We start from the raw sequence: 23,824 nt of genomic DNA, 5'->3' as shown, positions 1-23,824 counted from the left end.
CGGGCCTCCCTCCCTCTCCATGTGGCTATCAAGCCTGGTCACCAGATGTCTTTAGACCCAAAATGATGGAAGCAGAAACTGCCAAGTCTCTTGAGGCTTAGACCCAGAACTGGCAGAGTCATTTGTATCACATTCTGTTGGTTAAAGCAAGTGATGTGACCAGCCAGATTCAAAAGGAGGGGAAATAGAGTCAACCTCTTGGTGGGAGAAATAGTATGCTCATGAAAAGATGGAAAGATCTGTTGGCAGCCTTCTTTGCCTGGCAATCAACCATAACCCTGCTCCGAGGTGGGCATCAGAGTTCAACTGCCCCCTGCCAAGAGGTAGGACTAGACAAGAGAGCCTTATGAGTAGTTTTAGCATGATGCTAAATGCTGCAGCACACAAATGTTAAATACGTGATATTAACCATTATTAATCTTTCACAACTTTTCCTAACAGTTGCAGATAGCACTGGTACTGTACCCACTTTACAGTGATACATGGACCAACTGAACTTTCAGATCTTTCCCAATTTTAGCACCACAACTTCTTGAGTCCCCTTTTCTAGCTATTGGAAACTGAGGCTTAGGAAGGTGGAGTGACTTGCCTCGAGTCATACTCTTAGGCAACCAGCACAAGGTGAAGTCCACATTCAAAGCTGCTCCCCGCCCCCAGCTAAAGACGCTGCGTTTTCTTCCTCCATTTAGTAAGTAGTGTATTGGGCACCTACCATACGACTGAAGGAGTAGACATAAGCGTATAATGACATTTATTTAATAATATTATGTAACATTAGTTAATTGGATTCTCATCATAAACCTATAAAAGGTGTTAAAATACTCTCCTCCCCATTTCACAGATGAGAGTGAGGCAAAGCAAGGTTAAAAAAAAAAAAAAGGATCGTACCCACATAGGGATTAGAGTCAATTGGAGAGAATACTGGATAGCCAAGCAAATAATTAAGTGTATTAATTACAAATCATTCTGTTAATGGAGCCCTGGTACGGATCCCACTCAACCAAATCAAGGGGCTCAGGTAACCCTGGCAACGGATCTTCCTGCCAATAGTAAAGATGGAGCCCACAGAACAAGCACCTTTACGCACACCGCTATTACCCACAATGCAGTGTCAGCCGGGGAAGGAGCAGGGGTCTGCCAGGAGTTAACATGGCTTCCGTAGTTACACCACCCTGTCTTTTCACTTAATCAGCGACCTAACTGCCCAGACCAGGCTACCGATCAGGAGCTAAGTCTTCTTTACGCCTCCACTCACCTCGACCACAAGAGCGACTGAAACAGGGCAGCACCTCGCGGAGGTAAACTCCGTAACCAAGGAAACACTACTTCCGCTGACGTCATTACGGCGACACGTGGATCCAAGATGGCGGCGGCGATGGTGAGTGAAGGAGACTCCGGGAGCCGGAGATGGAGCGGCCCGCTCTGGGGGATCCCAGGACTTCCTGGCGTCCCATGCCTGGCCCGATCCTCTTCAGGGACCCCTAGCTCAGGCCTGAGGGACATCCCTGATTGGGCTTGTCTCCCCCAAACTCCCCGTCCCCGGCCTTTGCCCCGCATTCAAGCTTGTCAAGGCCCGAAGTTTTGGGGGAGGCTCTGGGTCAGAGGAAAGGTCTCAGCTACCACCTAGCCGGTTCCTATTCCAGCCTTGGTCTTTGCCTCCTGTGACCCCCATTTCCCAATTTTCACTTTGCAATCCTCACCCCTTCAAAGAGCCCCCGTTACTCCCAGTTTTGCTCCTCCCTCTCACGTCTGTACCCTGCTTTCTCCGCCTCCCCACTATCTTGACCAGTCCGCGGATGCGTCCTCACCTCTCCCAGTCCGAACCCTGTGTCGTATCCTTTCTAGAGCCCTGTCCTCACTTCTACCTTCAGTTGTCCCCACTGCGCACCTGCCTTTACTGCCGATACCCGGAAGCATGCCTTTACCCTTACCCCCAGCCCCCATTGTCAATCCCCAGATAATTCTCTAATCATATCTCGTTTTCTTTCAATTCCAATTCCCTGCGTCTCTCCTAGGGATCTTTTATCCCACTGGTTGTCAGACTTTCCTGTGCATAAGACTTGGGGTGTGTGGGGGGGAAGCTTGTTTAAAATGCAGTTTCCAAAGATTCTGATTCTTTTGGCCTAGGAGATGCCTAGGAATCTACACTTTTATAAGCACTCTGGTGATTATGATGGAGGTGGTCTGTTGTGAAAAGCACAATGCCAGTGCCGACTGGCCCCCTCCCCTTCACTTGCCCCTACGGGGCCACACAGCTCTTTAGGATGAAGCGTTTGTGTGGATAAGGGTATGTGGATAAGCTGTACCTGGAAAGTGGGTCAGAACTTGCTGGCTTCTGGTATAGAACGCTGGAAGTAGATCTGTGAAAAACTGGCCCTTTCTTCTTCCAGAAGGTCGCTTCACATTCTGCTTGTCAAGAGACCAGAACCAAAATTGAAATCACTTAGGCCAGAGTGATTTTGTACTGTTCCTATATGTTGCTTCCTCAGCAGATAATTTCATCCTGGGAGTGCACACAAAAGACATTTGACTTTAGTAAAGGAAGATTCTTGTTTAAATTCTTTGGTATTGATTTTTTCGAGCAAGGATAGCTTACTGGCTGATAACAAATTCCCCTCCTCCTATTAACCAACTGATAAATTATCCTTTTTGTTTAATAAGGGATTCCTTATTTAGAACCTCAGAGGTCAGGTAAAAGACTTCACAGCCTTGCCTGATATCTGTGGTCTCAGACCACAAAAAAAATTCCAAAAGTGGTATGTTGAAACCAATTTTTTTTTTTCTGGACCACTTTCAGAACAAGCATGACATAAGAACTTAACAGGAAAAGTCACACCCTTTTTTGCCATAGGGAAGGAGTTCAGTAAAGTGGCATTTATAGCATTGCACTGGGAAATTCTTGCTCTGTTCTGAGGTTTTAAGAGGTAATAAGTTAACGTATTTCTGGTACACATTTATTTAATCAACAAATATTTGAGTGCCTACTGTGTGCCAAGACCTAGGGATATACTGGTGAGTTAGAGGGTCAAGGTCCCTGTGCTTGTGGAGTTTTTCTAGCCTGAGAAGACAGTAGGTAAAATACATGAACAAGATCATGTCAGATAGTGTTAAGTGTGAAGAGGGCAAGGTGACGTAGTAGTAATTGGGGGGGTCACAGGGTGGTGCAGATGCTTTGGATTACGTGGTCAGAGATGCTTCTCAGAGAAAGTGACGTGAGTTGAGACCTGATTGACAAGAAGGAACCAGTAATGCAGAGTGTTCCAGGCAAAGGAGATGGCAAGTATAAAGGACCAAGGTGGGAAAGAGTATGTTTGAGGAACACAGAAGGCTGGAGGGGCTGAAACATGGTGAGGAGTCGGGGGTGGGGGGGGACAAAGAATAATACAGGATGGAATCAGAGAGAGGCAGGAAGAGCTGTGTTTCTAGAAGCTTGCCTGTACTTGTGGGTTGTAGTCTGCAGTTTGTAATCTGTGGATTGCATTTTGAAAGACTGTTCTGTTACAGTGCTTGCCCTTCCCACACTTTTCAGAATGTTACATTAAGGGAGCCGGCTTGTTCTCAGCCTGCAGAGAAACCATGGAAAGGCATTTGGATTTTATTCTAAGCACAGTGGACAGCAAAGTGATTTTGTGTTTGTTGTGTCACCTGGGAGTATCATCCTCTGCTTTCATGATGAATACTATAAACTGATTTCCAGAAATTGAGGGTGTAATGTATACAGGGACCCACAGAGGCCACTTTAAAGAGGGCACATGAGCAGCTTCATGTTTGATGCAATAGTGAAAAGTCACGGAAGCACATTTATTACCAGGGGATACTACGTGTGATGGGCTGGGTGGGCAGATAAACTTGAGCTTGGTCTGTGTGAAGCCTTTTATTATACGGAAGTCAGAACAGTCCCTGCACCCTCGTACAACAGGTTGTTTCACAACTGCTGGGATGGAAGTGTGTGGGTCTGCTTTGGGGTGTCTGGGTTTCTGAGGCAAGTCATACAACCAAAGAGGAACCTAGCTAATAGATTCAGTGACCGTGGGAACATGCTGGCTTTTGTTTTATTCTTTTATTTTGAAAGTTAGGGTTGTGGGTGCAAGTTTCAAGTGATATTTATGGGTTTTTTACCTCCCTCCCTTTCTTTAGTGACTGGTTCTTCTTCCCCAGGGGTCAGCTGCCACCTCCCAGATCTGTGTTAGCACAGTGGGTGTTCCCTGAACATCCCCAGCATAAGAGTAGATGGCTGATGTAAACTGAAGTTCTCTGTAGTATTCCTGCGTTCCTCCTGCCCTGGATTTAGATGACTATAAAGTTACACGATACCAAGTTGCTCTAGCTGGGTCTGAGGTGAGGAGCAGGCCCATATCTCATCATTTATAGAACTGTTGAGCATATGGAATATGTTTTGAGGAATATTGTTTTGGTGAAACTTGGGAAGTGTCCATTGACGACATTTGTAGACATCTCAGGAGTCTAGAAACCTCTGTTTGGAAAATAAAACTCTGTGTATTTCTCTCACACATTGTTCATGCTGTTTGGGGTTTTATGCTTTTTCCTTTTTATTGAATTATAATTCATATAACATAAAATTCACCCTTTTAAAGTTTACAGTTCAGTGATTTTTAGTATATTCACAGAGTTGTGCAACCTTCACCACTGTCTACCTCCAGAATATTTTCATCACCCCATTAAAAAAAATCCATTAGCAGCCACTTCCCATTCCCCCTTCCCTCCAGTCCCTGGCACCCATTAATATACTTTCTGTCTGTATAGATTTTTCTGTTCCGGACATTTCATATAAGTGGGATCAAATAATATGTGGTGTTTTGTTATCTGACTTTTTTTTTTAGACAAGGCATAATATTTTCAGAGTTAGCATGTGTCAATGTTTCATTCCTTTTTATGGTCAAATAATATTCCATTGTGTGGATAGACCTCATTTGGTTTACCTTTTCATCTCTTCATGGATTTTGGGATTGTTTCTACTTTTGGGCTGTTATGAATAATGTTGCTGTGAACATTTTGTGTGCAAGCTCTTGGGTAAACATCGGTTCTCAGTTTTCTTGGGTGTATACCTTGGAGTAGAATTGCTGGGTCAGTTCTCACTGTTCTGAAGTTGAGTTTGATCCAGTCCAGAGGCAGGGGAATGGTCTGAATGACCCCTAGGTTCCTTTGATCAAACGAAAGCCGTGTTAGCCAGTTCCTTCCTCCCACTGTCCCCCCTCACCCCTGTCCCCCTGTCCCCAGGCCAGTCAGAAGCACCGGAATCGTGTTTTGTGATGGAGTCTGGCTGATAGAGGCCTGGGACGGAAGGCAGGAGGCCTGGACTCTGCCAGCAGTCCTGTGTGTGGCAAGTTGCTGTCTCCCCGGGGCCTCACCTGTGAATGGCCAGTGGGTCATTGAGGAAGAAGCAGCTGGGGCTTAGTCCCAGCACTGCCACTGATCTATCAGGTGGCCTGGAGCAAATTACTTTGGTGTTATTCATCTGTTTCAGCACAGGTCATATGTGAAATGAAGATTTAGACTTGAGGATTTCTAAATTCTTCAATGAAATTTGTAAAATCTTCAGTGAAATTGAAGATTTCAACTTGAGGTTGAAAATTTTGTGGCTTAGGATACTTGCATTCAAGATGATTTTTGCTAGTACGCCTATAAAATCAGATTTTTTTTTTTTTTCTGTGGTCTTAGTCCTTGTGGTCTTTCCAGGCTGCTGTCTGTTGGTTGTATTGTCTGTTCTCTCCACTTGCTCCACCTGGCACATGGGTTCTGCAGGAGCCGCTGTGTCCTTAGAAGCCAAGGCGCCAACACCAGTCCTTGGTACAGATGTGTTTCTCTGAGAAATCCCTTTAAAGGAGTGCCCTTAATCCCCCCAGGAAGTCCAAGGAAGGCAGAAGCGGCATTAAGTTGCCTCTTGGTTTCTCTTTTACAACTTGGACAAAAGTTTCCCTTTGATCTCAGTGAAAAAGAAACAGGTCACAGAATGTTGAAGGTTGAGTTTTGATCTCTGGGCACTGGCAGGAAGGTGGGAAGGACCAAGGATGAACAGGGCCATCTGGCCATAGGCGAATGGTAGGAGCCACCTACCGCCCCAGAGCTGCTTTGATCCTTGAACCATTTGCTGACACTGATAGTTCCCCAGTGGGACATGGTTTCGGATGCTGGGACTTCTCTGTTCTGTCCCATTCCTCTTCATTGCTTCCTTCTCTGCTCTGTACCATGACTTCTCACCTATCCCCAAGCATTAAAACTGACAGACCTCCCAGGGTTTGAAATCTGAAGGTTTTGTGTTCAGAGGGTATACTAAATGCTACTGGCCGTTCTTAAAAAACAAAATCAAATCACAAATTGGAGCTGAACTCATAAGCCAGTTTAGAAGGGAGTCTGGATGCCTTGGCCAGTCACTTAGTATCTTTGGCCTCAGTTTCTAATGAAGCAGATCCACGCTATGAAGTGACAGTTAATGGAGCACATCTTCACATGGCTTTGATTGGGGTTGGGGGGACAATGAAGAGAGAGGTTGGCAGGCACAGGACTTTACATTTTTTTCCAGTTAGTTGCCAATATTTAATAACTGGGAGATTTCACATTACAAAAGTTCTGAATGTTCATTTTTTGAAAATTTGGGCCCAAATTTCCCATAAAGAACATTCCCCGTGTAGGACCCAGTCTTCCATACCTCTTGGCTTATTCCTTAGCAGCGTCACCCAGTAGGTAATTTGCATGGCCCTTCTAGGGGGTTGAATTAGCAACTCCTGAATGAGGTGGTCTCTCTATAAAAATCTTCCTATTTTGACATGAGGATTCAAAAGCAATATTTAAGATTTGTGGTAATCCCCTAGGTTACCTAACTTTGAGGGGAAAATTTCTGTTCACAAGATATATGTCAGTTGATAAACCGTACGTCCATCCGTTGTTCCACCCAATCTTTACAAAAACCCATTTCACAAATGAACAAACTAAGACTGAGTCTAAGCTCACGGGCTAGAATCTGACACTGATTTTATGACTTCTGGCCAACTATTTGCTGCTTTAAATCTGTTACTTAAAACATTTTTTTATTGCCAAAGAATTGATGCGTTTGAACTGTGGTGCTGGAGAAGACTCTTGAGAGTCCCTTGGACTGCAAGGAGGTCCAACCAGTCCATTCTAAAGGAGATCAGTCCTGGGTGTTCATTGGAAAGACTGATACTGAAGCTGAAACTCCAATACTTTGGCCACCTCATGCGAAGAGTTGACTCACTGGAAAAGACTCTGATGCTGGGAGGGATTGGGGGCGGGAGGAGACGGGGACGACAGAGAATGAGATGGCTGGATGGCATCACCGACTCAATGGACATGAGTTTGAGTGAACTCCAGGAGTTGGTGATGGACAGGGAGGCCTGGCGTGCTGTGATTCATGGGGTCGCAAAGAGTCGGACACGACTGAGCAACTGAACTGAACTGAAAATAGACATAAAATGTATCATTTAAAGTATTTTATGTGTCCACTGGCTTTGCATGCACAGTGGCATTGCGTGTACACTGGCATTGCATGTACACTGGCATTGCATGTACAGAGGCATTGTGTGTATAGTGGCATTAAATACATTCACATTATTGTGCAGCCATCAGCACCATCCATCTTCAGAACTTTTTTGTCTGGTTCAGTTTTCTTATTTTTAAAATGAGGATGACACTCTCAAAGAATTGTGATGATTAAATGAAACGTGAGATGAACATGCCGTAACTTTCCTACTCCAGGGTTTGACATCTTTAGGAGATGAACTATCTAAGCCTATTGCTTGGGCTAACAGAGTATTTAATAAATACCCAAGGTGGGAGGGAAGTTCCGTGCATTTTTAATGTTTTATTTCTGCACTTTCTGGCTTCAAGGTCTAGGTCTGGATGTCATCTGCTTGGTGAGGGTAGTTATTAGTTTCGCCTGGACTTTCACACAGTTGGTTGTTCCCTACCCCCAAAGAACAGTTTTGAGTCTTTTGTGTGTGTCTCTGCCCAATAAATTATTTTTATTTCTTTGGCTGTGCTGCATGGCTTGTGGGATCTTAGTTCCCTGACCACAGACTGAACGGGACCCCTGCCCTGAAAGTGCCAAGTTTAACCACTGGATCGCCATCTTTTCTCCACTCTTCAAACAATGTATGAGCTACTAGTATTAACTCCATTTTATTCCTGAAGGAGAAGGCAGTGGCAACCCATTCCAGTACTCTTGCTTGGAAAATCCCATGGATGGAGGAGCCTGGTAGGCTGCCTTCCATGGGGTCGCTAAGAGTCCGACTTGACTGAGTGACTTCACTTTCACTTTTCACTTTCATGCATTGGAGAAGGAAATGGCAACCCACTCCAGTGTTCTCGCCTGGAGAATCCCAGGGACAGGGGAGCCTGGTGGTCTGCCGTCTATGGGGTTGCACAGTCAGACATGACTGAAGCGACACAGCAACAGCAGCAGCAGCCCAGTAGTTACTCAGTGTCTATGGGCTCTGAAATAAAGACTACATTTTCAGTCTCCTGTGGCTAATTTTGGTTCTGGGTTTATTTATTTTTCTTCCTGAGGTCTTTAGCTCCATGGAGGCTGCTTGGTAAGTGGTCTTTGGCTGTCATTAGCTTTCGTTCAAGTATGGTTGAATTCTTAGGGAGCTTTAACTGATTAGGTAATTGATTTCAGTTAGCTGTTGGCAAACTGTGCCCCAAAGTCTTTTTCTTTCTTCTCCCCCACCCCTGCAAATCTGGGGAGCAGTTACTGAATGATCTTGAAATGATGATTATATCTTTGGAAAGGAAAAAAGAAGAATCTAACTTACTCTTATGGAAGGTGCAGCTTTTGCAGCAGGAAAGGCATGGAATAGGAATCTGGAAGGCTGTTCAGATTGGCCACACTCTATACTCAGATGCACTCCAGTACTCTTGCCTGGGAAATACCATGGACGGAGAAGCCTGGTAGGCTACAGTCCATGGGGTCGCTAAGAGTCGGACACGACTGGGCGACTTCACTTTCACTTTTCACTTTCATGCATTGAAGAAGGAAATGGCAGCCCACTCCAGTGTTCTTGCCTGGAGAATCCCAGGGACAGAGGAGGCTGGTGGGCTGCCATCTGTGGGGTCGCACAGAGTCAGACACAACTGACGCGACTTAGCAGCAGCAGCAGCATACTCAGATGCTGTTTATGGGAAAGAAGACAGCAAGGCAGAGGGCTCCAGAAACAAAAGGTTAACTTCTGGCCACAGAGAATATGAGTGAATGAAAAATGTTCAGTTCTCAGGGGAAACTTCCTATTTTCTTTGGAAGAAGTTAATTGCTCATACCTTTCAAACTGGGTGGTGCAAAGTTACGGGGGGTGAAGGGTACTTTTGGGTCCTAATAGTTCTTCATTTGGCTGTTGTTTGGGAGAAGTTTTTCTGTGTGCCCAAACCCCAAAAATAAAATAGATAGGGAGGGCAAGACCTTGATTCTTAGGTCTCTTAAGCTTTATAACTTTCCTAATCACCCTCGCTAATCACGACTTCCCTGGTGGCTCAGACGGTAAAGCGTCTACCTGTAAAGCAGGAGACCCGGGTTCAATCCCTTTGTCGGGAAGATCTCCTGGAGAAGGAAATGGCAACCCACTCCAGTGTTCTTGCCTGGAAAATCCCATGGACGGAGAAGCCTGGTAGGCTACAGTCCATGGGGTCGCAAAGAATCGGACACGACTGAGCGACTTCACTAATCACCCTTATCTTTGCCAGAGATGGAGTGTTAGATTACAATACAAGGGCTTCTAGATTACTATCACCTTGTTCTTTGACATCCTGCCTCTGCAGTGTTGTGACTTGGAAACCAAATAAAGCAAATAACATTGAATGGACTGGTTCACCTCTCCTAGGACTCCCACTCTGTTCATGGGTCTGAACATGCAACAGATGTTTGCTGAATACTTAACTGACTTTTCAGACAGTCTCATGTGAGAGTTTCTGGTGATCAGTTAAAAATTAAAGGAAGATATAAAGGGATTTAGCAAGAAGCAGGTACTTTGCTTCTTCCTAATTTCCTTACAGAAATGAAATACACGTCAAATATTCTCTATCAGGCGGTCAAGGGCTACAAAGGTAATTAAGGCAAATAATCACAAAAAGTTGAAATGGAATCCAGTACAGAGTTCTTTAATGAAGGGCCTGTGAACTTCTAGGTTTTTGATCTCCTTGGACTCATACGTCATATTCTGCATTTTGGAGTAGTGTTTTTTCCTGGGAGCAGCTTCTGTAACTTTTTAAGATTCTCGGAGGGATTTGCAACACTTTCCCAAGATTAAGAATGACTGATCTGGTCTGGTTCAGATCACACGCCTGGCTCCAGAATCTCCGCGGCATCATTCTTACCTTATAGCTCCCATTTTCTGCCCATCTTCAGGGGAACTTGCCCAAATGCTGTCAGAGGAAACCTTCCCCTTCCTAAAATGTCAGTGTATTTATTTTGAATATAGGTTATCCATATACATGGAAAAAAGCATAAACGTTACAAATGAAAAGAAAGTCACTCAGCTATCCCCTATCCATTCATCAGGTGTACTCTGATTTTTTTTTTGAATATTTCTCCAGAACATTTTTATGTACATAAAACATCTACTTTTTAAAAAAAACTACTTAAAAAAATCTGCTTTTAAAAAAGTAGATGTTTTATGTACATAAAAATGTTTTTTTGCTAGCTTTTCTGTCTAGGTCTATGATCCATTTTGTTAATTTTTGTACATGATGTCAGGTTCCCTTTAGACATGGCTACCAAATTGTGCAAGTACTATTTGTTGAGAAGACTGCCCTTTCCCTGTTGAATTTCCTTGGCAACTTTGTTAAAAGTCAGTTTACTGTAAATGCAAAGATTTATCTCCAGACTTATAATTTTGTTCCATTGGCCTCTTATGCGTATCCTTATCACACTGTCTGAATTACTGTAGCTTTATAATTGCTTAGGATTTAGTAGTATAAATCCTTTAGTTTTGTTCTTTTTTAAAGTTATTTTGGATCCTTTGTGTTTCCAGGTAAATTTAAGGATCAGCTTGTCAGTTTCAGTGAAAAAGCCTGCTGGGATTTTGATAGGGATTGCACTGAATCTATAGGTTAGTTTGGGGAGAATTGCTGTCCTAACAGTACTGAGTCTTCCATTTCAGTATGGAATGTCTCTTCAATTATTTAGATATTTTTCACTTTTCTTAGCAATGTTTTATAATTGTCAGGATACAAGTCGTTTTTAAAAGCGTATTCCTAAATACTTTATTCTTTTTGAAGCTCCTGTAGATGAAACTGTTTTCTTAATTTTATTTCTGGGTTGTTTGTTGCTGCTGCTGCTAAGTCACTTCAGTCGTGTTCGACTCTGTGCGACCCCATAGATGGCAGCCCACCAGGCTCCCCCATCCCTGGGATCCTCCAGGCAAGAACACTGGAGTGGGTTGCCATTTCTTTCGCCAATGCAAGAAAGTGAAAAGTGAAAGTGAAGTCGCTCAGTCGTGTCCGACTCCTAGCGACCCCATGGACTGCAGCCTACCAGGCTCCTCTATCCATGGGACTTTCCAGGCAAGAATCCTGGAGTGGGGTGCCATTGTTTGTTGCTAGTGTGTAAAAATACAAGTAATTTTTATATATTGATATTTTAGTCTGTGACCTTGTCCAACTTGTTTATTAGTTGTAGTAGTTTTGTGGATTCCTTAGGGTTTTCTTGATAGAATATATGTGATCTGCAAATAAGAGGACTTTTTTCTTTTTAAGCTGGATGACTATTTTTAGCTTCGAGTGTATGATTTGCATTTATAGAGCAACGCTGACTAGAAATGACAAAAGCGGACATCCTTGCCTTGTTCCTCATCTTAGGAGGAAGCATTCAGTCTTTCATCGTCAAGTATGATGTTGGCTGTGGGTTTTTCAAAGCTACCATTTATCTGATTGAGGAAGTTCTTTTTTATGCCTAGTTTGTTTAGAGTTTTTATCATGAATATGTGTTGGACTTCATCAAGTGCATTTTCTGCATTAATTGTGATGATTGTGTAGTTTTTGTTTTTTATTTATATGATGTATTGCATTATTTGATTTTCAGATATGAAGCCAACATTGCATTCCTGGGCTAGAACCCACTTCGCCATGATGTGTAAACCTTTTTCTGTATTGCTAGATTCAGTTTGTTAATGTTTTGTTAAGGATTTTTCCATTTGCGTTCCTGAGGAATATCTGTCTATAGTTTCCTTTTCTTGTGATATCTTCGGCTTTGGTACATTCTTTTAAAAAATTTATTTAGACAAATGAGATTATAGTATACATTGATGTGCATCTTTATTTTCTACATAATAATTTATGTTGGCAGTCTTTCAGTAATAATCCTACCTCCCACTTAAGTGTATATTGTGCTAAATTGCTCTCCCCAAATTTATCTAGTGTATTCAGATTTTTTTTAACTTTTTGACTCTGATAGGTAAAAAAGATGTCATCATTTTCCTTTGCAGTTTTTAGATTCTGAATGATGGTGAGCATCTTCTTACATCTGACCATTTGAACCTTTTTCTCTTTAACTGCCCATTCTTATTCTTTTGGGTTATTTGTCCTTTATTGGTTTCTAAGAGTTCTTGGTGTATTGAAGAAATTAGTCCTTTGTCAGGTGTGTGCGAAATATTTTTATTCAAATTGTCTTTTTCTTTTTTTACAATGAATTTTTTTTTCATTTTCTTCCTTTCTGTATATTCTCTTTCTCAGTAGCTTCTGGATTTTGTTTTCTTCTTAGAAAACTTTTCATATCAAGATTGTGTTAAAGTATATCTATATTTTCTTCTACTATTTCTCCTGTTTCAATTTGTACATTTCTTTCCTGTCTTCTTCAGTGCCAAACAGGTCGGATAGCTCTGTATTTAATATTTAGTAAAATTAGTCTGCCTTCATTATTTTTCTTTTCAAAATAATCTTGAAGTAAAAGATAAATATGAAACTGACTACAGTGATTTGGTTATTAGTAGAAAAGCATTGAATTGGGGGAGGGACAAGGAAGGCATAGTATTGGAGAAGAAAAGAATTAGAAGAGGGTAAGGAGAAGGCAATGGCAAGCCACTCCAGTACTCTTGCCTAGAAAATCCCATGGACAGAGGATCCTGGTAGGCTGCAGTCCATGGGGTCGCTATGAGTCAGACATGACTGAGCGACTTCACTTTCACTTTTCACTTTCACACATTGGAGAAGGAAATGGCAGCCCACTCCAGTGTTCTTGCCTGGAGAATCCCAGGGACGGGGGAGCCTGGTGGGCTGCCGTCTATGGGGTCACACAGAGTCGGACACGACTGAAGTGACTTAGCAGCAGCAGCAGCAAAGGGAGACAGACTGTGGTGTTGGAGAAGACTCTTGAGAGTCCCTTGTACAGTAAGGAGATCCAACCAGTCCATTCTAAAGGAGATCAATCCTGGGTGTTCATTGGAAGGACTGATGCTAAAGCTGAAACTGCAATACTTTGGCCACCTCATGCGACGAGTTGACTCACTGGAAAAGACTCTGATGCTGGGAAAGGTTGAGGGCAGGAGGAGAAGGGGACGACAGAGAATGAGATGGCTGGATGGTATCGCCGACTCTGTGGACATGAGTTTGAGTGAACTCCGGGAGTTGGTGATGGACAGGGAGGCCTGGCGTGCTGTGATTCATGGGGTCGCGGAGAGTCGGACACGACTGAGTGACTGAACTGAACTGAACTGAAAGGGAGACAAAAAGCAATTAATCCATGGCATCAAGTTCTTCTTTGAATACCTCTAATCATGACCTAAAATTATCTCTGAGCATTGCTCCCACAGTGGGGACAAACTTCTGATCACCCAGCTCTGCCAAGTTTGATAGAGCTGGACCTTCTTTACTCTGCAGATAACTTGCTGTGTGACCGTGTCACTTCCCCTCTCTGGCCTCCTGGATTATGTGACCCCCTAGCGGCTTCCCTTGGGGCTCAGATGGTAAAGAGTCTGCCCACAATGCAGGAGACCCAGGTTTGATCCCTGGGTTGAGAAGATCCCTTGGAGAAGGAAATGACAACCCACTCCAGTATTCTTGCCTAGAGAATTCCATGGACAGAGGAGCCTGGCGGGCTACAGTCCATAGAGTCACAAACAGTTGGACACGACTACACTTTCAGGTTCTTCAAAAGATGTCTTTAAGGAATCCAGCTCGGGTTGGAACTTTACCTTGTTCTGTTCTACCTTTGGGCTGCTTGGGTTGATGGACTCCCATAGTTTCAAAGGAATCATGAATTTCCTGAGTTTCCTGGGAGGTCATAAGCCTTCTGATTCACTTTCCTCACTAGGGTAGGGATATCACCTTCCTCCTCCTTCCTTGTCACCTGCTTCTCTCTGTTTAGCTCTGGTTAGGGCCTTTTCCTTAGCTGGGTAACTTTCTTGCTGGAAGTTTCCTTAGAATGAGCATACATCTTCCTCCTTGCAGTGTGCTCATTGGTCCTGCCTTCCAGTCAACCCAGAGCAAAGCCACCCTGCCTTGTCAAGCACACTTACTGTGTACTGTGCTTAGTCTTCACTGCCATCATCACTGTAGCACCCTGCCGTGAGTTGAGTATTGGTTTCCTAGTTTCTTCTTACAAATCAGAAACCTGAGACTCAGAGTTTAAAAGACTTGCCCAAAGCCACACAGCTAGGAAGTGATGGGTCAGGACTTGAATTTGTATCTGTATGACCCCCAGAGCCTGTGCTTTTTCCACTGCACCCATGGTTCTCAACGTGTGATCCCAAGACAAGACCAGCAGTTCCAGCATCTCCTGGGAACTTATTAGAAGGGCAGATTCTCAGGCCCTGCTCCAGAACTACCAAAGAAGACATTCTGGGAGGTTAGACCCAGGAATCAGCTTTAATAATCCCTCCTGGTGATGTCCTTGCCTGCTCAAGTTTCAGAACCACTGCCTACCATTTCTGCTCCCCAACCTGGCTGCAGCTTCTGTTCACATCTAACCAAGAATTTATAGGTGACTTCACTTATCCTTGTTAGTTGTCGAATCTAGAGCTGAACATTACAGTGTCTCTGCAGCAGAAGTGTGCTGCACACACATATACACCCTCCCCCCAAACACATACATGTACTTGGTTACCAGAGTAATCTTTACAACTGCAGATATTCCTTTCCTCCTTAAAGTTATTGAGTCTCCCCAGTGCACAAAGGGCAGAGCCCAGACTCCTCAGTGTGGCTTTTGTGTGATGTATCCCTTACATGCCTTCCAGCCTCCTATCTGCACAGACCTATTCGTGCTTTCTACTCACAGGATGATCCATGAACTAGAAGTGTTGTCATCACCTGTGAGCTTGTGAGAAATACAGACTCTCCTCCCCTACCTCTGCTGCTGCTAAGTCACTTCAGTCGTGTCCGACTCTGTGTGACCCCATAGACAGAATCCCACCAGGCTCCCCTGTCCCTGGGATTCTCCAGGCAAGAACACTGGAGTGGGTTCTCATTTCCTTCTCCAATGTGTGAAAGTGAAAAGTGAAAGTGAAGTCGCTCAGTCGTGTCCGACCCTTAGCAACCCCATGGACTGCAGCCTACCAGGCTCCTCCATCCATGGGATTTTCTAGGCAAGAGTACTGGAGTGGCTTGCCATTGCCTTCTCCGTCCCCTACCTCTAGGCCTGCTGAATCAGACTCTGCCTTTTAACAAGCCCTCCAGGTGATCTGTATGCGCATCAAAGTTCCAGTAGCACCAACCTACACCTCACCTGCCAAAAACTCCTTATGGTTGCCCCCCGGCCTTTGTCCCCGTGTTTCACTCTTTATGGAGCACTTCCCCCTTCCCTCTCCTTTCCCTTGGAGTAGACTTGAATGCTTAGATTGACACCTCAGCCCTCCGAGACTGAGCGGGCTTGTTGCTGCTCTGGTGTACTCCTTAGCCTCTTAACTGCTAGGGTAAGAGATTAGGCCCTCCATAGCAACTGGGACCTAGCACTGCAATTGGCTGATGACTTATCTGTCCCCTAACTGGCTCGTGGGGGTCCGTTCTGTGAGGCTGGCACAGTGCCTGGCAAATAGTAGGTGCTCAGTGTAGTGAACTGCTTTCTGTTCTGGTTAGAGCATGGACCTTGGAGAGAAACTGCTTTCATCTCTGAAATGAGAACAGTAAGAGTCTCTGCCTCATACGGCTGTTGTGAAGATTAATTGCGTTGTTGCATGAAGAGAACCTAGAACTGTGCCTGGCACATGTCAGTGGCCAGCAAATGTTAGCTGACATTGTTATCACTGTCATCATTACATGTGCATCGTCTTATAATGCAGCTCACCTTCCTGAAAAGAGCATACTGTTTCTCTACATTCTGATCTTGAGCAAGTTATATAATCTCTGGGTCTCAGGTTAACCGGCAGTCATCTGGGAAATGGTGATAGAAATCCCCAGGTAGTTGTAGTTGTGAGAATGGTGTGAGTCCTTGTTTGTAAAGTGCTTAGCACAAAGCGGGGACTTGGCACATGCAGGAGGCTGTACCACAGTGCCTTGTACTTACTTTTAGGTGCTCAGTGACTCTCTGACTTCTTGTTACTTTTTCATGTTGTTTTCTACCAAGGTGAGTATTTTCCGTCTTTTTGTTTGTTTGGTTTTTCTCTGTGTGCTTGCTCCATTGGTTTGAGACTTTGGAATAAAAGTATATTGAAGTCTTTCAGGATTTGCTTTTCATTCTTCTGCAACCTGGGGTCTCATGGAGCCCTTCAGTTCCCATGGGCAGTGTCTCTCTGCTAAGATTAGAGGACTCTGTTACAAAAGAACTGGAGTAACTTCTTAGATTTAATTGGCTTGATAGCCATAAGAGATTATAATCGTCTGCCCTGGCCTCAATTGACAGTTATCAGATAAGGCAAGTCTGGTGTTGAGCTTCCTAGGAAGGGAAATTTAGAACACACACACACACGCATATATATTTAAATTTTATTGAAATATAGTTGATTTACAGTGTTGTATTAATTTCTGCTATACAGCAGGGTGATTCAGTTATACATATATATTCTTTTTCATTATGGTTTATCACAGGTTATTGAATATAGTTTTCTGTGTGGTACAGTGGGAAACTCCCAATCCTTTCTTCCCTTTTCCCCATTGGCAACTACAAGTCTGTTCTCTATCTCTGCAAATCTGTTTCTGTTTTGTAGATATGTTCACTTGTGTCATATTTTAGATTGCACTTGTAAGTGATATCATATGGTATTTGTATTTCTCTTTCTGACTTACTTCACTTAGTATGATAATCTCTAGGCCCATCCATGTTGCTGCAAATGGCATTCTTTCATCCTTTTTAAGACTGAGTAATATTCCATTGTCTGGGTGTGTATGTACGTACGTTTGCATATACCACATCTTCTTTATCCATTCATCTGTCAGTAGACACTTCTGTTTTTCCATGTCTTGACCATTGTAGATGGTGCTGCTATCAATATAGGGGTGAATGGATCTTTGTGAATTATAGTTTTTTTCTGGATATATATCTAGGAGTGGGATTGCTGGATCATAAGGAAACTATTTTTAGTTTTTTTGAGGAACCTTCATACTGTTTCCCATAGTGAGTGCACCAATTTTCATTCCTACCACCACCAGCACTGTAGGAGGTAGAACACATATATTTTTGATTAGCAAGAAATAATGATGTTAACTGTGGGCTTTTCATATGTGGCCTTTATTGTATTGAGGTAAATTCCTTTTATCGGCTTCCTTGGTGATTCAGACAGTAAAGAATCCGCTTGCACTGTGGGAGACCTGGGTTCGATCCCTGGGTTGGGAAGATCCCCTGGAGGAGGGCATGGCAACCCACTCCAGTATTCTTGCCTGGAGAATTCCATGGGTAGAGGAGCCAGGTGGGCTATGTTCCATGTGGTTGCAAAGAGTCAGTTATACCTTTTTTTTTTTTCACTTTGAGAATTTAAATCATGAATGGATGTTGAAATTTGTTAAATGCTCTTTCTGAGTCTGTTGAAAGGTTTGTGTTTTTTTCCTCTCATTTTGTTAATGTAGTTTATCACATTGATTGACTTACATTTGCTGAACCATCCTTATATGGTGAGATTAAATCCCACTTGATCTTGGTATACGCTGCTTTTAGTGAGGTGTTATATCCAATTTGCTGGTATGTGGTTGAGGATTTTTACATCTGTGTTCATCCAGGATACTAACCTATAGCCTATAGTCAGTTTTTTTGTGGTGTCTTTCTTTGTCTGCTTTTGGTATGAGGGCGCTACTCACGTTATGATTTTGGAAGTGTTCCCGCTTGTATTTTTGGAAGAGTTTAAGGATTCGTATTAAGTCTTTCAGTGTTTGTTAGAATTTACCTTTAAAGCCATCTAGTTCTGTACTTTTCTTTGCTGGGAGATTTTTGATTACGGATTCAGTCTCCGTTTTATTCAATTTGTTGATCTATAAACATTCACCATAGAACCTTATCCTTGTTATTTCTTAGACTTCTATTGTAATGTCTCCTCTTTCATTTCTGATTTTGAGGTTTTTTCTCCTTAGTGTTGCTAAGGGTTTGTCAGTGTTAGCTTTTCAAAAACCCAACACAGTTCTGTTATTTTTTCCCTATTTAAAAAAAATTCTCTTTTTAGTTTATTTCTACTCTAATCTTATTTCCTTACTTCTTCTAACTTGGACTTAATTTGTTCTTTTTTTCCTGGTTTGTTTTTTAATCCATTCAGCCACTCTGCCTTTTGATTCAGAATTTAATTCATTTATTCTCCAGGTTAGTCTAATGTGCATCGTGGTTGAGAACCACTATCTTAGATGTACAGATAGGGTATAGACATAATAGATGTCTCAAAGAGTCTCAAAGTAGGTCCTTGGACGGGTGGGAGGTACCACGAACTCCTTAAATTTGAGGATTTGAAAAAAATCTGTTATCGAGGGGATATAGCTAAGATTAAGAACCATAGTATTCATCCTCTATGTGAATGAATGATTTTATGTTTTTATAGATCATAGGTTGCTTGATGCTTATTATTAGCTTGTTTGATAAGGATTTATTGAGTAATCACATCAAGAAAGCCAGACAAGTGATTCATGTAGGTGGAGAGAGAGCAGATACTTAAACCATAATACAGCATGAAAAGTGCTAATAGTGGTGTGTTAAACAAGTACAGATTTAAATATTTGTCAAGTAACTTAGAAGAAGGCAATGACACCCCACTCCAGTCCTCTTGCCTGGAAAATCCCATGGGTGGAGGAGCCTGGTAGCTGCAGTCCATGGGATCGCTAAAAGCTGGACACGACTGAGCGACTTCACTTTCACTTTTCACTTTCATACATTGGAGCAAGAAATGGCAACCCACTCCAGTGTTCTTGCCTGGAGAATCCCAGGGACAGGGGAGCCTGGTGGGCTGCCGTCTATGGGGTTGCACAGAGTCGGACACGACTGAAGCGGCTTAGCAGCAGCAGCAAATAACTTAAGTAGCCGTCTTTGAACATATATAGATATGAAAGTTCATTTGGGTATTGGGTAGTTTCCAATTTCTTGCCTTTAGTGTTGTCATAGAGATATTCACAAAGAACCTTAAAAAATAAGGAAAAAAGAGAATAATTCCTCCTGTGGAGATCTGAGGAGTTCTTGAAGGAAGAAACATTGCCTACACAGGACCTCTGAGTGTAGGTAGGACCTGAATAAGGTGAGAGCAAGTGTGGGAAACAACCTGAGCAAAGCCCTTGAAGGCAGCCTCGCTCGGGCAAGTCTGCTCACCAAAGACAGGGCCAACCTCAGGGTCTCCTGGAGGCTTAGAAAGACAAAGGGAAAGTTGCTGATGGAAAAACAGCTTGAAGCCAGCAGGTGGAGTTCCTTCCATACCAATTGGCTCTAACCTAGGTGTTCGGAACAGTGATGTTTTCTTTTGCCTAATTTATTTCATTTTTTTCTTAATTGGTATAAATTTGTATAATCCCCTAAGAAAAACTGGAAAATACAGAACTGTTGTGCTTAGTCGCCCAGTCATGTCCAACTCTTTGCTACCCCATGGACTGTAGCCTGCCAGGCTCCTCTGTCCATGGGGATTCTCCTGTCAAAAATACTGGAATGGGTTGCCATGCCCTCCTTCAGGCCATCTTCCCAACCCAGGGATCAAACCTAGGTCTTCCACATTGCAGGCGGACTCTTTACCATCTGAGCCATTAGGGAAGCCCAATTACAGACATACAAAAAAGGAAAACATTGCCTCATTTTCATAAACATAACTTTAAAAAGAGCAGATCTTGCTGAGCAGGGTTCTATTCCCTAATTTTTCTACTTAAATCTAAAGCTCAAATATTCCTACTGAAAAAATATATCATCCTATTTAATGACTACATAAAAGGATAGGTGGTTACCCCATAATTTGATCCATTCCACTAATATTGGATATTTTACTGTTGTAAGAACTATTTCACTATTTTAAATAATCCTGTGGTGAGCATTCTTTTATATAAATTTTGGCATTTTGGCATATTTTTCTGAACATGTCTAGAAGTATTGGGTTGTCCAAGAAGTTCGTTTGAGTTTCCTGTATGAGCAGGGTCAAAGACTGCAATTTTGAGGGGCTTTTGTTACAGAGTATCAGATTGCCCCCCAAAAAAATGTTTCAGTTTATATTTCCTCCAGCCATATGAGAATATCAAAGCAGTGGCATTTTAATAGCTAAAACTAACAGTATCATCTTGGTATGGTCATTAATTCTAAACCAAATTTCTGAATTGCTTTTGGTTGCAAAAATATTAAGGATCTGGCATATTATGGAAATCATCCTTTGCCATGTTTCACCTGTTGATCCTTCGTCTAAGATAAATTGTTCTGTAGTTTGTTGATGGTATCTGGATTACCTGTTTTCTGCATCATTTTCAAAAATTTAGAGTTAGCTTATTATTTTTAATTAACTTTTGGATGACAGTTTATATGCCAGTAGTACAGGATTTGTCTTTCTTGCATTTTATTAACTGGAATTCAGGTTCAGAGAGGAATTAGAGGAAAAGAAAGGACAGGATTTATTTCTCTCACACAAAAGCACGCACAATCTAAGGACTGCCCCGTGAGGTCTAGCACAGAGAGAGAGCCGGAATCTCCTGATGACTGTTCAAGCGGAGAAAGTCCTCCACTTGATGGAGAGGAGGTTGGATGCTGGTAAGTAGCTCACAGTCAGTAGGCTTTCTGTCACAGAAAGAAAGAATAAAAGTCTGTTGTTGTTGTTGTTATATCAAGGCAGGCCCATGGTTCTGAATGCTTCCCTTTGTACGTGCACAGAATATCTCCAGAGGGATTTTCAAGGAATTGGTACTAGCAGTTGTCTGTGGGGAGCTGAAGAAGGAGGAAGATTTGTTTTTCATGGTTGTACCCATTTTTACTGTTTGAATTATTTACTGTGTATGTTTTACTTTTTCAAAATGTTTTAAAATCTAGTTATTTTTGAAAAAACTCTTACCCATGGTTATGCTATATGTTAACGTTAGAGGAGACTGGGTGAGGAGGCCATTTAGACAGCTAGTCAGTGGGGGCTTCTCTGAGGATTTGAAAGAGGCCTGAATGAAATAAGGGGTCGGACATGAGCCAGGAAGCCATCTATGGGAAGGACATTCTGGAGGAGGGAACAGTGAAGGTGATGGCCCAGAGGGTGCAGAAGGGCTCACTGTCAAGAAACAGTAAGAAGGCCAATGTAGCTGGAGTTGAGGTGGAATATGGGAGGTGGTGGGGTCAGGACAATTTTGGAGATGGCTTGTAGAAAAATACATTGGTAAATACAAGCTTCCTGACAACGGGAGCCCATTGCTGTGTAGAGAAGCAGAATTAACCGGACGTTGTGAGCTTTGTTTCCTACTGGCCTATGGGACAGTGATCCATGTGAAACAGTGAAAAGAAGATTGCTACAGGAGTGGGGAGCCCTGGCTCCTGTATTAGTTTGCCCTGATGTTAATTACTGTGCTCAGTTTGTGGCTCATTTCTGGAAGTGCAGAATCTGCCTTGTATCACTTTGGGGGGCATTTGGATGGCAGTTTTTGGGGGAGGTGCTCAGGCTTCTCAGAGTGGAGGTAAGATGGGGTCACTCACAGCAGACACGACGGTGCCGCAGAGGGTTGTTCACTTCTTTCCCCTGGTCTGACTGCTGCCTCTCTTCTTCCAAGCAGGATTGGTTGCCGTGGTCCCTACTGCTTTTCTCCCTCACGTGTGACACAGGGGCCTTCTATGTTCCTGGGGTCGCACCAATCAACTTCCACCAGAATGATCCCGTTGAGATCAAGGTAAGTGTGTTCAGGGTCTGTGGAGCCTCTGTGCTGGGCCAGAGGACCTGGCTGCAGGAGCACAGGGATTGGTCATGTCCCTCTCGTGGTTGCAGAGATCACAGACCAGTCAGCTTGAGAGCAAGAGGGTTCCCGGCTCGGAGCTGGAAGTAGTCCTCCCCGCCCAGGGCCCCGCAGTTCCAGGATCTGCTGCTCCCCGTCTCGCTCTGGGACTCTGCGTTCTCTCTCTGTGTTCCTCTCTCGTCCTCTTTCTGACTCTGGCTCTGTTTCTGGTTCTCTCTCGGTCTGTTTCTCTGCTTTCACTTTCACAGGTGTCTCCATGTCTTTCTCCTGTACTCACTTCTGTGTCTTTCTGTCTCTTTCTGTGTCTCTGCCTCTCTACCTGCCTCCTCCCCAGTGATGTTTCTGCCTCCCTTTTTGGGCTGTTCCATCCTCCTCTGGGCTTCCCAGGTGGTGCAGTGGTAAAGAATCTGCCTGCCAAACAGGAGACTCGAGTTCAGTCCTTGGGTCAGGAAGATCCCCTGGAGAAGGAAATGGCAACCCATTCCAGGATTCTTGCCTGGGAAATCCCATGGACAGAGAAGCCTGGCGGGCTACAGTCCATGCGGTCGCAAGGAGTTGGATGCGACTGAGCACACATGCACGCACATCCTCCTCTCTGTCACCAGCTTTCTCTGCATAGTTCATATCATCTGTGTGTACGCAGCCTATTACGGATTCTGTTTTTTCAGTTTGAGCTTCTGCCAGGATTCTGTGGTTTAGTATTTCTTAACTATGCACTGCATATCTGAGTGGTGATATATGAGATGATTTTAAGTTGCTGACAAATATATTTTAATAACTGTTTTCTTTTAATTATACTAGAAAATATAGCCATTACTTCAGCTCATGATTTCATGACTATCATTGTTTGTTTTCCATTTTTAATCGCGATAAAATGTTTGTTTCTTGAATGAGTGTATTTATCTAAAAATGAATCATACCCAAGCAAATAGTAGAATAAATGTTAGGTAGATAGGGCAAGTCAGTACATGAATGATGAGGGTTTGGGAAGCATTGTCCTAAATCAGAGTCCAGGCAACCTCACTTCTTCCGCTTAGGTGCCCACTTCTGTGTCAGTCACTTGTGACAGGGATTATGAGAGAGTCATCTTAAAATATGATTGATCAGGGGCAGTGGACAGGCTGACACCTTGGTTAATGTCTCCTATAACAACAGACTCTGAGTGGCATTCTCAAAGCCCCAGATAGGGCAGGGGGTTGATGGTGGACCTTTTCATGTTTAGTTTTCCCTAGAATCAAACTCTAAGGTGGAGCTTTGCTACATGAGATCTATTGACTAGGCGCTCAGGGTCGGCACTTGGGAGGGAATGAGGGAAGCAGGACTGAGCAGAGGGAGCCCTTAAACTATGATACAGCAGAGTCCCTTGGAAAACTCTGGCACTGCAGTGGCTGGCCCTGAAAAGTTGTCTCACACTGAGGCACGAGGACCAGCCACCAGGGGAGCGCTACAACCTTGTACCAGAGCTCCCGGCTAAAAGAACTCCTCTCTCAGTTCAGTTCAGTCGCTCAGTCGTGTCTGACTCTTTGTGACCCCATGAACCAGAGCACACCAGGCCTCCCTGTCCATCACCAACTCC

At 43.4% G+C, this 23,824-nt stretch overlaps 1 protein-coding gene across 4 annotated transcripts in view; it reads left to right on the top strand.

The window, feature by feature from the left end:
• The first annotated feature begins 1,237 nt into the window (after nucleotides 1-1,237).
• Nucleotides 1,238-23,824, top strand: part of TM9SF4 (transmembrane 9 superfamily member 4) — a 55,838-nt gene continuing 33,251 nt past the window's right edge. Inside the window, exons 1-2 of one of the 4 annotated variants that reach the window (XM_055435323.2) lie at nucleotides 1,238-1,378; nucleotides 22,072-22,185. In XM_055435323.2, the coding sequence (XP_055291298.1) occupies nucleotides 1,364-1,378; nucleotides 22,072-22,185 (129 nt within the window). In that variant the 5' untranslated portion in view covers nucleotides 1,238-1,363. The remainder of the gene's footprint in view (nucleotides 1,379-22,071; nucleotides 22,186-23,824) is intronic. The other 3 variants (XM_055435315.2, XM_055435321.2, XM_055435300.2) reach the window with 3 other exon arrangements.

Source organism: Moschus berezovskii, chromosome 15, assembly GCF_049115385.1.
Source record: "Moschus berezovskii isolate FMDL1 chromosome 15, NW_MosBer_1.0, whole genome shotgun sequence".
NCBI lineage: Eukaryota > Metazoa > Chordata > Mammalia > Artiodactyla > Moschidae > Moschus > Moschus berezovskii.
Note: the sequence above shows the minus strand (reverse complement) of the source record. Positions and strands in the feature narration are given on the sequence as shown.